The sequence below is a fragment of the Cupressus sempervirens genome, chromosome 4 (genome assembly GCF_028749045.1).
Source record: "Cupressus sempervirens isolate cs-2001-9-10 chromosome 4, ASM2874904v1, whole genome shotgun sequence".
Lineage (NCBI taxonomy): Eukaryota > Viridiplantae > Streptophyta > Pinopsida > Cupressales > Cupressaceae > Cupressus > Cupressus sempervirens.
Genome location: NC_143121.1, coordinates 808,965,426 through 808,981,861, shown reverse-complemented (window position 1 = coordinate 808,981,861; position 16,436 = coordinate 808,965,426). Strand labels below are relative to the sequence as shown.

The 16,436-nt window shown below is 34.6% G+C and overlaps 1 protein-coding gene across 2 annotated transcripts; it reads right to left on the bottom strand.

Moving 5' to 3' along the window:
• Positions 1 to 572: 572 nt before the first annotated feature.
• On the bottom strand, positions 573 to 12,978 carry LOC149563854 (uncharacterized). Of its 2 annotated transcripts, XR_016364119.1 has the most exons (10): positions 12,872 to 12,978; positions 7,466 to 7,589; positions 5,195 to 5,278; positions 4,963 to 5,051; positions 4,719 to 4,793; positions 4,550 to 4,611; positions 4,398 to 4,457; positions 4,083 to 4,223; positions 1,113 to 1,299; positions 573 to 927 (listed from the first exon to the last, which is right to left on the bottom strand). XR_016364119.1 is itself a non-coding variant. In XM_089826985.1 (9 exons), exons 2-9 carry the CDS (start codon positions 7,586 to 7,588, stop codon positions 1,211 to 1,213), a joined length of 723 nt encoding a protein of 240 aa, XP_089683111.1. In that variant the 5' UTR covers position 7,589; positions 12,872 to 12,978; the 3' UTR covers positions 968 to 1,210. The 2 variants fall into 2 exon arrangements, 1 of the variants encoding a protein (XP_089683111.1); XM_089826985.1 differs by lacking the exon at positions 573 to 927 and having other exon boundaries at positions 968 to 1,299.
• Between the last annotated feature and the right edge of the window lie 3,458 nt (positions 12,979 to 16,436).

Sequence of the window (16,436 nt, the reverse complement as noted above, 5' to 3'; positions counted from 1 at the left end):
CTTACATTAGGTTATTTTCTTCAATAGCCATATCGTCTCGCTAGTAAGTTATATGATTTAATTGTGAAAAAGAAAAAGAAATGAAAAGATTTATCATCTAGCATTATAGGTCAAATCTATTATTACCTTGAAGAAAAAGGATTGTTAATTTATTTCATATCCACGAAAAGGTTAATATATCATATTAAAGAAATAACATAATGAGCATTTCATGAAGGAATCACAATCAAGTTGGGTATTCCTAACCAGCTTTGGATTAGTATTATATCTCATTATGGATCTTTTCGATCTGTATGCTTTTCAAAGATGTACAAATCATGCCACAGTAATCATTCCACTTAATAATTCAAAACTACAGTTACCTTTCATGTGCCAAGTTACTCACCGGCAGAGGATGTTCATATCACATTTAAGTCGATTCTCTAGAGGCAAAATTTTAGCCCAATCAAAGATTAAGTTCTCCCAGGTACAAGCAAATAGAGTCCAAACAGAAAAAAGAAAAAATATGAAAAATCAAAATGACAAACTTATCATGTGAAGCCACCTTCGAGAAACACATGATGCTCCAGTACTACTACAAAATCATGCCACAATAATCACATATCGCTTTAGAGTTCAAAAATAAAGTTACATATCATGTACAGAATGGCTACCCAACAGAGGATGTTAACTATCACATTAAGTTAATCTTCCCATACACAAATTTGGCCCAATCAAAGTTATACATTCTCCCAGGTACAAGCAATAGAGTCCAAGCAGAATACTCAACTGATACGGCCAAAAATAGAGCAAAATTAGAACTCCAATTTTTCCTCCATGAAAACAAAGAATTTAATGGTAATGAGATTGTGAAACATAATCACCAGCCCCCCGACAGGGGCCTAAAAAAAATTTAACCAGCATGAGATTCTTCAGAAGCTTAGCATCCTGTCCACAAAGTTGGTGCAGGATCACATAAAACATGTAATGTCCAAAAACACATTAAATTAATAGGACTTATACACAGTAAAATTATGAAAGAATGTACTGCTCTTCTAATTAAAATACATTTCGATTTTCTGTAAAACCTAAATTTAAATGAATTGAGGTATCCACAAAAAAGCAACACTCACTAGCGTGAAATGCAAACATCAACTAGAATACACAAATTCATAAATATAACTCTAGTATAATTCAATCCGTTCAGCCTAGCATTGATGACCAATAATTTTTATGCAATTGCTGGCCCTGTTACTTGGACTGGTCCATCTGATCTGAAACCCCGGCCCCTTCGGCCCCTTCCTCTGCCACGAGGTCTTCCTGTAAATGAGTGGTTTGCAAAAATTTGTTAGGCAATCCAAATAAATGGATTATCAAAAATTATGAATGCAGTGCATGCTTCACAACATAAAACAATGCACAGAGCTTAAAAGACAAGTCCAATTTTTGAGTACTAGTCAAAATTAATTTTATTGTTGAGCACTTGTTATGAGTGGCTTGAAATAAGGGTGAATTGAGCACTTGTTATGATTGGCGTTTCACAGAGATTTCTCAAGCAATAATATAAAATAATTATTTTTTGGAATCAATAGTGTAAATTTCTAACACTCATGTCGAAATTAATTTTGTTGTGAGCATTTGGCTATGACTGGGTTGTTATATGCTAATATAACAATAGAGAATCAACATTTTGAAATTTGTTCCAGATACTTTTTGCCTTTCACGCTTCTTTTGCCCACTGTTTTTTCAAAACTTTGGCTGTTATAATAATACATAGTAAATACGTTAAAGTTATGTGGCCTCAATGGTAACACTACTAGTTTAGATTCATACACTTCGATGAACAGTCTAATATTTAGTCACATACACACTATGCTCCAGGCAGACCCATTGGCTGTTATAATAAAAATATATATGTTAATCCTATGTGGCCCCAATGATAACACAACTAGTTTAGATTCATACACTTTAATGAACAGTCTAGTATTTAATTGCATAAACACTATGCTCCACAGGGACACATCTCTTGGTTTTTGTGGCCTGCTCCCGTTCACAGTGTGGTATGGGGATGCAGGGGACTTTATCTGGCTCACTTCCATTCCAGCTACGGTACAGTCTAATATTTAGTCACATACACACTATGCTCCAGGCAGACCCATTGGCTGTTATAATAAAAATATATATGTTAATCCTATGTGGCCCCAATGATAATACAACTAGTTTAGATTCATACACTTTAATGAACAGTCTAGTATTTAATTGCATAAACACTATGCTCCACAGGGACAATCTCTTGGTTTTTGTGGCCCGCTCCCGTTCACAATGTGGTATGGGGATGCAGGGGACTTTATCTGGCTCACTTCCATTCCAGCTACGGTACAGGGATGCAGGTCCACAAAACGGCAAACAAATCTGACTGGGTAAAAAGTGTACACCGGGGATGGCCTAGCCATCTCTTGACCACCCCTTGGCTGTTCACAATGTACTGCAGCTACAAGATCAAGAGACTTAAGTATCGTCAAGCTCCAGCCTTTACGGCTTGTGTTGTGAAAGGAATGCCAAACAAATTGATATTCAAAATATCTTGTCAGCTTGGTGCTCTCCAAGATAAACCTTGTGATTAAAGAAAATTCTTATCTTCAATGAAAGTTAATCCTATATGGCCCCAATGATAACACAACTAGTTTAGATTCATTCACTTTAATGAACAGTCTAGTATTTAATTGCATAAACACTATGCTCCACAGGGACACATCTCTTGGTTTTTGTGGCCCGCTCCCGTTCACAGTGTGGTATGGGGATGCAGGGGACTTTATCTGGCTCACTTCCATTCCAGCTACGGTACAGGGATGCAGGTCCACAAAATGGCAAACAAATCTGACTGGGTAAAATGTGTGCACCGGGGATGGCCTAGCCATCCCTTGATCACCCCTTGGCTGTTCACAATGTACTGCAGCTTCAAGATCAAGAGACTAAGTATCGTCAAGCTCCAGCCTTTACAGCTTGTGTTGTGAAAGGAATGCCAAACAAATTGATATTCAAAATATCTTGCCAGCTTGGTGCTCTCCAAGATAAACCTTGTGATTAAAGAAAATTCTTATCTTCAATGAAAGTTATTTTCAGGGGACCTTGAAAAGTTGGAATTGGGTGATTGATAATGTAATGCCTCTTCAGAAAGTTGTCATTTGTAGATCCAAGATTAGTTGGTCCTGTCCCCAATCCCACTGTTATAAGCTATTTTTTTGAAAGGGCCTTGACCATGTCCCCATCCCACTGTTATAAGCTAAATTTTGACAGGGCCTTGAAAGGCAACCCTGGTGTTATCAGCAATCATTTCTTAAGGACAAAGTGTGATCCCAGATTAATTGGCCCTGTCCCCAGTCCCACCGTTCAATCATTTTGGCACTGTCCTTGGTGTCCTTAAAAGAAATACTTTGCCACAGAACAGTGCATTCAATAGAACAATTGTTCAAAACAGTGACAAAAGAATTCAATTGTTGAAAGAAAAAATCAGCCCTCATTTAGCTCAAGAAAGCACCAGGCTCCACTCTAAAACAAGATGCCACAAAGCTAATGAGATTGAACAGGAGGATGCTGAGATCATCAAATGTCAATTGGTGTCAACTCTGTTACCATTCTTTGCATTGGGTATCACTAAACTTCCTTCTTTGGTTTCCTGTTGTTTGTTACTTCTAGGCAGTTTGTTTCATGTACTACCTAAGGGTTTGTTGTTCTGCTGTTCATTGTTTCTGACTGGAGAAGGCCCTTCCAAATTCCTCACATTTAATAAGTACCCCATTAAAAAATTTAGTTATTTGTGCGTACGAATGACATAATAGCATGTCAATGTCAAAGATGCTTCATTAACACAGAAAAAAAATTTGGCATGTTAATTTTGTTAAGAATATTATTATATTTAATGTAAATACTAAAAAACCAATTGGATTAGAATCCATTAAAAAATGACAGAACATTATAACCTATTTAAAATTTAGGTCTGCAGAAACTTAAATCCAGATAAATGAAGTCAAACAACTAAAATCATACAATAAACTAAAGAGCTTTGATAAGGCATCAAAAAAGTACTGGTTGATCACACCCACCTTCATCCAGATTAACCTCAGCTACAGCATACCCTCTTCCACGACCACGTGGACCACGGCCCCATCCTCTTCCTCTTCCACGGCCCCTGCCCCTCCCATAACTACCATCACCGTTGTAATCACCACCCATCATAAAATTTCCTGGAATGAAATGATTAATTACAGTGTCAGGCATCAAAAGCTTTTCTAAATTAAGAACAAGAAAGACAATAGGATAGAGCAAATTAGTAAGTTATTAAAATCCCACTTGGGGGCAATTAAAGATCTAGAAAAAGTTGATAAATATATTATAATTAAGTGTTAGTGTTAAAATACCTCTTCCTCTGCCCCTACCCCGACCACGGCCTCGACCCCTTCCATGACTAGGTGATCCTTCTAGAAAATATAAGGAGAATATTAGCTTAAAAAGTACTTTGAAGGTAGGTTATATTAAATAACAACATAGCGTGCTGATATATAAAAATTACCCGGATCATACTCAAATTCTGCCAATGGTCTCACTTGATCCACTGGCAGAGGAGGCTGATACCTGCATTATTGAACAATAATGAGCATTCTGCATCAATTTAATGACCAGGTATCCACAGATTAATTGTTCACCATAGAGATTGAACAACTATACAACAAAAATTTTACCCAGGGGAATTTACATCCAACTCTGTGGTTGACAAAGTAATTGCTATCATGGATACATGTCGTGTTGTCTCCAGACTGCCAAATACACAAATGAACCCAATAATGACTACATCAAAATAAATCCAAGAAGACATGGCAAAAAATACAAAAAAAATATCTTAGAAAATCATCAACACCACAAACCCTTTGTAATAATGTTCTACAAACTCCTATTGGTTAAAAGTTAGAACTTAAAAGTACTTACGGAAGAAGACCTTCCTCTAGTGGTTCCCACGAGTCAGTTATGTCAATTGAACCAATAGTGGTAATTTGATGCAGACCAGCTATCCTTCTCTGTAAGTACCAAATTCACACCCAATTGATGTTTTTCATGTGCTCAAAAACATGCGCATCCCCTTAAGAAGATAGAAGAAAATTCAAACCCATTGTGAGTCTAAGGATAAATAAAGTTGATTAATTTTTCCTTCAACACATACCTTGATAATTTCTGCTATAGTTACAGTCTTGTTGATAGCCCTTCCCATTGCTTTAATGATTATTTCAGCTGATCCTTTATCCTTCTACAAACAAAAATGCCAAAATGCAAGATAAATTATCACATAAACAAGTCCTTGTGATATAAATATTTGTTCTATAAGAATTCACAATAACCATAACATGAAAAACAATATCAACAAAAGTAAATCATCGCATAATAATTTATAAACATCTATAGTGCTCTTGATAAATTTTGTTCATTGGCATATAATTCATATTAGTAGTTTGTGTTTGAAATGGATTCAAGCCAATTTCTATGACCCATGCATATCTACAGTATTTAAAACTAAAAACACAAATAGGAAATATCACCAGGACATCACATTAAAAAAATTGTAACCAATGCTTATTTATATTTAAGGCCATTCTAAGTACATGAGTTTGAATGGAAGTACACGTATTTTGAAATAACAATTGTTCTCCTTAATTTTGATATTGCAAGTCACAATGCACACAAAACAGTAATACTGGCAACTTCTAGTGCCAATGCTTTTGTTTTATGCAGCTTAAGTTTTGAATTTCTTGTCGAAATGGACTTTTCACTCACAGGTTATCTCCCTAACAATATTCTTCAGAAGTTAGAGAAAAGTCAAAAAGTTGTGACTTCCTCAAACATGAGATATAAAAGGGAGAAGAGTTCATTTCATATGGACTATAGAAAAAGAAGAAATAATGGAGCATTGAATTAAGAAATAATTAGAGAAAAAGGAGCAGGCAGAAAATAAGGAAGCAACTTTTCAAGGACAGATATGATGAAGGAATGATGATTGTGAAAGTGTAATGTCCCTTCCCTGATTAGCCCTAAAATTAAAATTGTACGAGATTAGGCTTAGGATTTATTATATATAGGAATTCTTCAATTAGATAGTTTTGTAACTTGAAATCCTGCAACATAGTTAGGGTTCATTCATAATTATAATATCATACTTAGATTTATTTAAATTAGAAATAACAAGTACAAGGGATACAAATCAATTCAATAGATTGTAGGAGTTGATTTGGGAGTGACCCAACCACAGAAGTGATAAGGTAGGGTGACTTGATAAGATTCCCTGGAAAACTAGTGCTCTAGGCCCAACAGCGGATTTATTATCCCCCTTGGCCTCGTGTGGCCTGTGCCATACATATTAGGCGGTGTACCTAACATTGAGTCTTATCACCATTCTCCTCCATCTTGCCACTCCTGACTTGCTTCTAACGGTTGAACACCCATTTACCAGGTAAGGATTGTGAGGAGGATTCATAAAGGGTGTCCCAAAAGCTTATCCTTTCTTTGGCCCCATGGAGACTCCCCAGGGGGTCATAACCATGAGTTGGTGATGTGGGATGTCAAAAAGGTGACCTCGTCACTGTTCTCCCAACTGTGACTAATTCATTTTCCTTACCATGGTTGATTACAGCAATTACAAAATATACTTAACATCTTAAACATACTTTCTATAGCGTCATTGAACCAACAATATATCTAGTACTTTCGTTCTCAAAAATCTTCATCCTTTATGCCCTTTGAAAGAGTCACAACCTTTTGTAACTACCATGTTTTAAAACAGTCACAACCCTTTATCACTGGACCCTTCGTCTTTTGAAGGTCTCACTTCCTTATTCTTCCCTACCATTGCCCAGCAGATATCCCAACCCCCATCTAAGCATAATATTGATTGTTATTAGTAATTGCAGGCATTAATAAATATGGAGGGAGTCTGGAAGCATATTTCAGAAAAACAGAGAGACAGGAGGTGTGGGTTTAGCGCGAGAGTGAGCCAAACAGTGCAGAAAAGAATCACCATTCTCCAGTCTCAGTCAACACCAGTGCACAACCTAAGATATGAATATCAATTCTTCATATTAGTTTGGGGTTAATTATATAAATTTTTGGAGTTTACTGCACCAGCTGAAATTCCAATACTCTGTTTACAGTCTGAATGTAAATGTCCATTGAGAGTATATGTTTTGAGATGTAACTCTAGGAGTTATGTGATTCTGAAAATGTTATTCTCTAGGCAATATTGAAGTGAGACTTCCATCCAAAGCTGCAAATTTATTTCCTAGTGTTTTTCAGCAATTCTGAGTGATATAGAAAAAAAATCAGGATTATATTTATCCTTATATATAAATTCTGCGCATATAAATTACAACGAAGTTGCTAATATATATTTGACAAGACTGCACAGAAACAATACAAACTATAAAATTATGCAAATCTGGCTGACCTGAAGCAATGTTGTAGCATATGTGATATAATTCCGCATCTTCCCTTGAGTTGTGATACGGATTTCATTCTCATTGATTGGAGTTTCTGGTCGGGGCTTCTCCACTCTCAGATAACGATCCATCCTGAATTTTAACCATACACAACTTCAGTAAACCAAATAAACTGCCAAAAATATTCTCTTCCAAATCAGTTAAACTTCAGCGAAAGTATATTACCCAACCAAAATCATTGTTTCCAATGAAAAATTAAATAGTGAAAAGCTGCAGAGACTTTGAAAAGCATATATAATTAATAATTTCAAATCCGTATAATTTCAAATCCTGGCAAAAGAAGCACCTTTTGACAATATTATGACAAGCATGACAACAATAAGAAAGTCCTCAAGGAAATCTCTAACCCTAACATACATGCAACAAGCTTGTTAAGAAATGAATATAGTATACATTCCAATATTAAAAATGCACTTAAAGATCCTAAGTTTCAGAAATACCCTGGTAGACTTTTGAGAGAACTCATAAATTCACCCACAATTCACCATGGTTATGTGGTAGGAAAAAAAATAACAGAAACCTCTGCCTTTAGACACACAGCCTTTCCACACAAGATCTGCAAGATCACTTAAATCATCCACTTTGGATGAACAATTCCCAGCCAAGCCTAAACGAGCTCGTGTCCACGAGGGGCCAAGAATAAAGTTTTTGGAGCAATGAAATAAAAAAACCACCAGGACAACCAGCAGTTTACAACTTAATTCCAAAAATGCACAAACAAATCAAAAAAATTGTGATGGAAGAACAACCTACATTTGAAAAACCTAGCATATACTTTCTGCATTTATACTTCAACTGGTGATATAAAGTCACTATATAATTGCATGGAAGATTCAGAGGCATTACCAAAAGAATAGTTGATGTATTAGCACTGCTAGGAGTCTGTTGATTATGAATTCAACCAGCTAGACAATTGCATTCTCAAGACTCTAGTTGTAAATTCTTAAGACAAGTTATAGGAATGAGGTCAAAATCCAAAATCCAAGCCAAATCCCATTGTGCTCCAATATATTGAGTACAAGCCAAAAATAACATTGACAAAAATCATCCTTATCCCCGAGAAATATCAAAGGAAAGAGCTCATTCAATCAGGAAATAGTAAATTAAGGCATCGGACTTGTAGTTGGATCCTTCCAACTATTGTTCCTATATTTTCGTCTTCAAAATTTTTGGTTCAACTGTCTTTCTGAGTACGGTATAATTTACGTACATAGAATGCCATTCATGCCCTTATATAGTTTACATCCTATTATATATATGATCTATTCAGCCTCCTGTATAATACACTCTCACCTTCATGTGAGTTTTGTTTTCTCTTAATTAAAAGAACCTTAGCTTATATTCCAATAGCATTTTATATTCCCGCAAGACAATACTTTGCTAGCTTCTAGCAATCCAACAGAATTTGTGTCGATTCATATAAATTTCTTGCCAATCATTTTGAGAATATATAAACAATTCAAACTTTTTCAAACTTAAAAATCAATCAAAAATAGACAACTAGATTTAAGATAGGCCAGTTGGACTAATGAAATTTAATACCAATTGTCTTAAACCAAGATTGCACAATTAAATAAGAAGTTTATACTAGGAACAATATAGCTCGAATCAACTCTAAAAACATGAAGCTAGAAAAGATATTTTATCTAAAGTAATACTGATATTTTTATTTCACTTTAATCAATGCTAGACTACAAATGCACTTATGCATTCTACAATAGAGCAGTCAAGCATAGTCATTAGAGCTTTTTTGTGGCAAATAAAAGAATGAGCTACAAATAAATGGATATTGTCATAAATGTACTTCCAATTGAAACCTTTTCCATAGAAAAAACATATTAGATATGTTCAAAAAACAAAGTAGCACTAGACTACTAAACTCCCAATTAATGCCAAGCAATTGTGATCTTGTTTGTTTTTCTTGATTATTCAAAGAAAAAATAGCTCTAGGCAAGAGTCTATAGCACAACAGTAACATGTGAGCCTGTCATATGGGAGGTCTTGGTTCGAGTCTACTCAAGCTTAACATATAATAATAATTAATTTTAACAGAACAAATAATAAAGCATCTGAAATACACCCATCAAAAAAGATGAAGCATCCAAAATGCAAATGTAAAAAAAATTGTTTTAAGGGTAAGGCTGGGGCATTCTAAATTATAATTTATGTTTTGCCTATTTTAGGTAAAAATATTTAATGAAGGTTTCCTTTAAATTTATACATGTGCGAGTATTTAGGAAGAAAACACTAGAGTACAAAAATAGTCTGTGCTCCATAACAATAACATTCATTGCTTGCTATGAACAAAGCTTGCAATAATGGCTATGTTTACCGTCATAACATTGGATCAAATGAACTCCAGATCTGAATTTTGGACATTGAAAGTTGATTCAATGTCAAAAATTAATTGCATCATGCCCCCTTCAAATAGCAAAGCATTCGCTCAGCAGTAGAACAACACACCATACTAACAAAGGATAATACATTGATCTCCTAACAAGCACATAGTAGTATTAGTGCTAGTGTCCATGAGTGGTTTACCTAAAGCAACAATGGAAACCAAACAAAAAAACCTTATCATAATATCAATGACCAAAATCTCAAATCATCTCCAAAGAAGTGATGATTCAAACATTGAAACTGTAGATTGCAAGCTTGACAAGTAGAAGTACTCGGAAGTTTTTTTTGTAGTGTGAGTACTGAAAAGATTTAATCACCTAGTTTATTTTGCATTGCAAGTGCTCACAAGGTTTACTCAACTTGTTTAATTTACATCATTAAGTAATCACATGGTTTCCTCACACATTTTTCACCCGAGTTTTTTACAAGCAAAGAGTATGACAACTCGATTCACCACACCAGGAAAAAAAATTTAAAAGCACCAAACAAATGGGTGAGACACTCCAAAAACTCTTTTCCATGGCTTTGCTGTATCCTGTTACTGTTTTCAGTAAATTATGAAAATGGTGTGCAACATGAAGGTTTATGTGATTTTAAAGGTAATCATTGCTCATCAACCTCAATGGTGTGCACCATGAAGGTCTAAGTGATTTTGAAAGTATTTATTTGGGCTTAGTGGCAGGGGCTCTGCCCTTGAGCACACCATATCACAACTATGACCTCCCAAGGGGCTTGCCCCTCAACCCCAATGGAGGCATTCCCCTCAAAACCCACCAATCTCATTGAATGCACTTTGTAGAAATATTTCGCATAAAATTTACATTTTTTAAAAATATTTAAGTGTTCTTTAAGTTGTCAAATGCTATCCAAGTCAGAAACTTTTAGCTTGGCACATACACTTGAAGATTAATCTACAACTGATGATTGTAAACATCTAGCCTTACCCATCTGATTTAATTCCGCAATACTGCAAAGAGTAAACCACAAGACATATACTCCCACAATTAAATCCATGAGTTTTATTGCACTAAACAAACATTAACCATTACGTCTATCTAATGTTTTAGAATAAATGGCTGCAATTAACTTCAAATAAATGTGGATTGAGTGTTACAAAGCTCAGTAAGTCATTGTAAAATTGAAAACAAAATGACCAATAAATGCCTAAAACACAATTTCATGCAAAATGCTTCTCCCACTGAACTGTCCATTGCAGACCTTAAGTTGGAAACAATGACTCCAATGAACTCCAAACAACTATGGATTGAAATTTTCAGTGCTGGATAAAAAATTTAATAAGCTTAAAGATTATGAATTTTCAAAACGAGTAAAACCTCAGGTTACAGAATTTAATCGAATAAAGTTTTGAAAAGGGCAGTATATAGTAGAGGTCGCTCTATATCAAGGGCTCAAGTTAGCTACAGCCAGCTATCAATTGGGAATAACACATTTCTGTAAAATAAGCGAATCTTGACTTCAAAAATTTTAATTTTTACGCTATGTAGTATTGAAAGCGACATGGATTAGTTCAAAAAATTCTCATAATAAAATATAACTCAAGAAATCATCCTGCAATTTAATCCAATACATTTTTACAATGGGCTATCTGCAGCAGAGCTCGCCCTAAATCAGGGCCTCAAATCAACTACAATTAAATATCAAATGAGAACAAAAAAAGTTCTGCACAACAAGCTACACTTGAAGATTTAATATTTTAAAACATTTAGCATATATATTAAATAGTGACACGAACTAAGTATAAACATTTCTAACTATTAAAAATTTCTTGAATAAGGGTTCAAGTCAACTACAAATATCTGTGTGTTGACAGTATTAAAGCTCAATAAAGCAAGGCAACTTTTAAATCATTTAGATATCTGAACTGCAACACCTGGTCACAAATTTAAATAAAAAATAATTTCCGAAATGAAATGTAAAGTACGGATCTTTTTCAATGATTAAGAGCTGAAATTAACTTTATACGAAGTTATAGATTGAGACTATCAGAGCTTTGATAATGTAAGCAAGGGTTAAATATAACAGGATTTCAAACTGTATAATACAATTTTATACTTTGATAACAAAAAGACTTATTACATTGACTTATCAGCAACAAAACTTCCTCCAGAATCAAATGCCAAATAAATAACAAACGGGTAGGGGATTAAGGGTAGGGGATTCCTCCCAATTAACTGTAACTGTTGTAACTAGCAAAACTTAAAATAGAATTATGGTACAAATAAATTTCGAAATGCTATGAATCAAGAGTTTCAGATCAGGTAAGCTAAAGCTTAAATATAATAGATTTGTGATGCCTAGCCATACACTTACTGAAAAAGATTTCTTATAATGAACTGTACAGAAGAACGCTTGTCCAATATTCTACCGCACAAAAAAAAATCCAATCAGCTCGAGATTAAAAGTGCAACATCCCTTCCAACTATCCGTAAGAAAATATCATGCCTAACAACACTCGCTCATATAAATTGCAAGCATAAAGGTATCCAACGGATCAAAGCTCGCTAAAACAAGCCAAGTTTAAGATTTTATTTTTAGTTATTATTAACAGAAATACCTAGTGAAACGTCACGGTCCGATACATTTCATACAACAAAAAAGGCTAGCGCTGCATTCAGCATGGCTTAATCAGCTCCAAGTGTTGGGAAAACAGTTGGATACACCTAAAAATATATGTAATCTCACTTTTGCAATGAACCTTATATATTCAACTGTGTGACAAACACCTTCAAATACTTCAATCAAAAATGATTTCTCCCAAAGAAAATAGACAAATTGCACCAAATAGCAAAGTGAGCCCTGGAATCAATAAAGCTCTACTAAACCCTAGAAACAAAAATGCAAGAATACACCCTATGATCAAGAAAGCCAGAGTAGACCTATAGATAAACGGCTCGCTTGCGCTCAAAAAAGAACGGAATCAGATGCTATCTTACCTGGTAAAATGATATGCGAGGCGCGCAGAGGGACAGAAGAAGAGGTGTTAACGCTCCTCCCGCTTTCTTCTTCTCCGTGTTTTTTTTTCAATTAAGCTCTGAAGACTAAAACCCTCGCTACTCGAATCTTGAAATTTTATAGTGAACAATTCGGCCGAGCTGAGGGACGTGGTCATATGGCTGATGTGGAGCCTATGGGACCGTACGGGTTGTCTTTTGTTATATATAGGATAGGGTTTCGACTTTGGCAGCTGTTAAAACAAATGATTGTTATTTAATTTTTTTACGAGTGGATTAGGGTTTGACCACTAGGTAGCATTATGGTACGCCACGTGGGATAAAAGTGTATGATTTTCGTTTGGATGGGTTATGGAGTTTCATACTCATGCAATTTGGTTGGAAATGTAGTTCATCATTAATGCTTTATATATTTTATCGGTGAAGTTCAATATTAAAAAAATTAAAAACTTCTTTTGAGGGAAAAAGAAAATTGAAAAATTAATGTAAGGGATTTGATATTGTAAAGAAATATGTTATAATTGTCATTTCTTGTTGCGACTAAAAAAATAATAGGTTGCCTTTGTTAGGGTTTTTCACTTTTTAAGATACATTGTGTGTCATTGTCATCATCATATATGTCATATCAATAAGGGAGCTTTTAGTTCTAAAATGGCATCAATTAAGTTCAACCTATAGTACTTGATGTTTGTGTTCATGGCTTAGTGTCTCGCAACAATGGCTCCTATAGACAAATGACCCTAGAATTTTATGTCAAAAGTATTTCACAAAGTATGTCTTTTGATGCCCATGTGGATGTGATTTTACCTGTTGACTCCCAAAGTTGCCCTTGGGAGGAAGCAACTTTTTTATGGGAAGTCTAGCGAGTGGGGAACAGTTATTGTGCCTTGCTAGATGAACTTTGAGTTTCAAGAAGTTGGCTCTTGGTTGAGTGAAGGGGAAAAGGGTACAGAGAGATTTTGACAAAAATCAAGGTGATGTGCCAAACTTCTAACCAAGTGCATAGGCTACCCGAATACAAGTTATCAAGGCATAGAATGGTTCCCTCTGATTGCAAGATAATTATCGATGTCAGAAGGACATAATTATTTGACATAGTTCAAGGGACAAGAATCGCAAAAAAGAGATGTCCAACCTTGTAGTTAACAACCATGGAAACAAGCCAATCTAGTTAATAAAACATAAGAGGATGCATCCAATATGTCATGTTGTAAGGCCTTCCTAATTACGGCAAATACATGGAAAGTAACAGATCAAATCAATCCTTCTCCCCAAGTCTATTACCCTACAAGATGTCTTCCCCTAAATATCTAACTCTTAGATCTCCAGACCGTTGTCCATTACAATAGTAACCTACAATTTGTATGCACCCTAAAATGATCACTTAGACTATGGGGCCTCCATTTTTCAATTTATCAATTTCATGAAACAATTTATCGATTTCCTAAATTATTGCATTGCAATATTTTATTGAATCAATTCAAATCATTTTCCTTGATCAAATTGTAATTAATTTAATTATTTCGATATTTCCTAAGGTTTGATCATCTTGTTCTAAATCTTATTTAATTTTAAAATAAAAAACTTTTCTTTTAATTAAATCAAATAGCTCCTATTTAATTAAAAAAACTTGCTCCCTTTTAATTAAATAAAATCCCCATTTAAATCTCTCCTCGCAATGAGAAAAATGAAATAAAATTAATAAATAAATCCATTTTTCTCTACACATAAATGCACATATTTTTATTCCTTAATTTTCTCTTTCCACTTTCTTGTCAAACACTCAATCTTTTCTCATTGGTGAAATTTTGTCTCACACTGATCAAACATTGTTATCCCATATTGGTTGTGAGAAGCCTCCCACCTCCACAATTGACTATATAAGGAGCCCTATCCTTCTCATTTGGATGGATGTTAGTTGTTATGGTATTGTTATATTGCAGGTTTGGAGAGCAATTTTGGAGGAGTTTGAGCATTAGGGTCTGAGCCTTAGGGTTTGGACATTGAAGCTTCATTACAACTTCTCTCTTCTTGTCTTCTTTTCTCATGCATTTATGGCTTCCACCATCATGATTCATCCTTGCATTTTCATATCAGCTTGGAGTCATATTTTCTTTCATAGATTAATATTGCATTGTTATTTCCTTTCATAGATTAAATTTTCTTTCTTGCATTGCTTTGAATTGTTATCATTTAGATTAGATTGCATCTTCATTTGCATGCATAATTAATGATCATGGAGACTATCACTCTTGCTTTTCCTATTTGAATCTCTCATTTTATGGTGTACTTGCATGGGCACAAACTAGGTCAAAACTGAGGACCTCCATTACAAACCCTTACACTCCATAAATAGAGAGTTATGAGTCATCATTTGAGATCTCATTCTTGAGCAATCTTGGATATAATGATTCATGGAAGTGTGTCAATATTTTAGTACACATTTTTGGCACCCACTATGGGGCAACCCACCTTTACATGCTAGTTATGGTTATTATTGGAGCTAACCCCCTTGTGTGGATTTGTTTGGAGATGAAAAATCGTAGATCTTAAAGATTTGATCATATCTCTCAAACGGCTTGGTGTTTTCGTCTAAATGTTTTTGGCAAGTTGACAACATATCAGACAAGCTTCAGTTAAAAATTCAAACATTTCTGAGGCAAATTTTATTTTTTATATTTTTTGCTTTATTTTTTATGAAAAAATATTTTTTTGCACAAATTACAATTTTTTTTTGAAAAAGTCCACATTTTTGGAAAGGTCTCTAAATTCTAAATAAGGTTTGTTTCTTTGTATTTTGAGTTTAGAGATCATATGAGGGCTCAAACACTCGATTTAAAAATAACTGGCATGTTTTGAAAAAATAGGTCCCTAGGGCAGAAAAGAAAATATCGTTTCTGAAATCTTAACATTTTTTGAGAGGTTTCTATTTTTTAATAGGGGTTTATTTTCTGTATTTAGAGTTTTGAGTCTAAAGTCATGGCAATCTTATTGACTAGGTCAAAAATCAAAATTAGAAAAAAAAAAGGGCATTTAATGATTAACTTGCATCTAATTTTTGCATGGTTCAATGCATAATGTTGGTTTTCATTTGGGTTATTTGTTGGCAGGGATTTTTTTAGTGGCGATTAGTCGCCAATTGGCGAATATGTCTCGATCGGGCTATAGAAATTGGTGAAAAAAAAACACCGTATACTAGTTGACTGGTTCGCCTAGATTTTATAAAATACTCATATAGTGGTCGGAACGTTTGCCACTATTATTATGTAATTTCAAATTGGTAGTCAGGCTCTTCACCCATATTTCTCTTTAATGTTTACTCTTATTCGCCACGAAATTAATTGAGTGTCTCTTTCGACGATCATCATTCGCAAATTCCCATTTTCCTATGTGAAATTTTTATTTGTCCTAGGACCCAATTCGCCATGCATCACACACAATGGGGTCCCAAATTCCCACCCTATTCGCCCACTCAATTACTTGAAATTACGCGGGCTTCGCCAAATATTAGTTCTTATCATATGTAACGGTCAGTCCATTCGCCAAA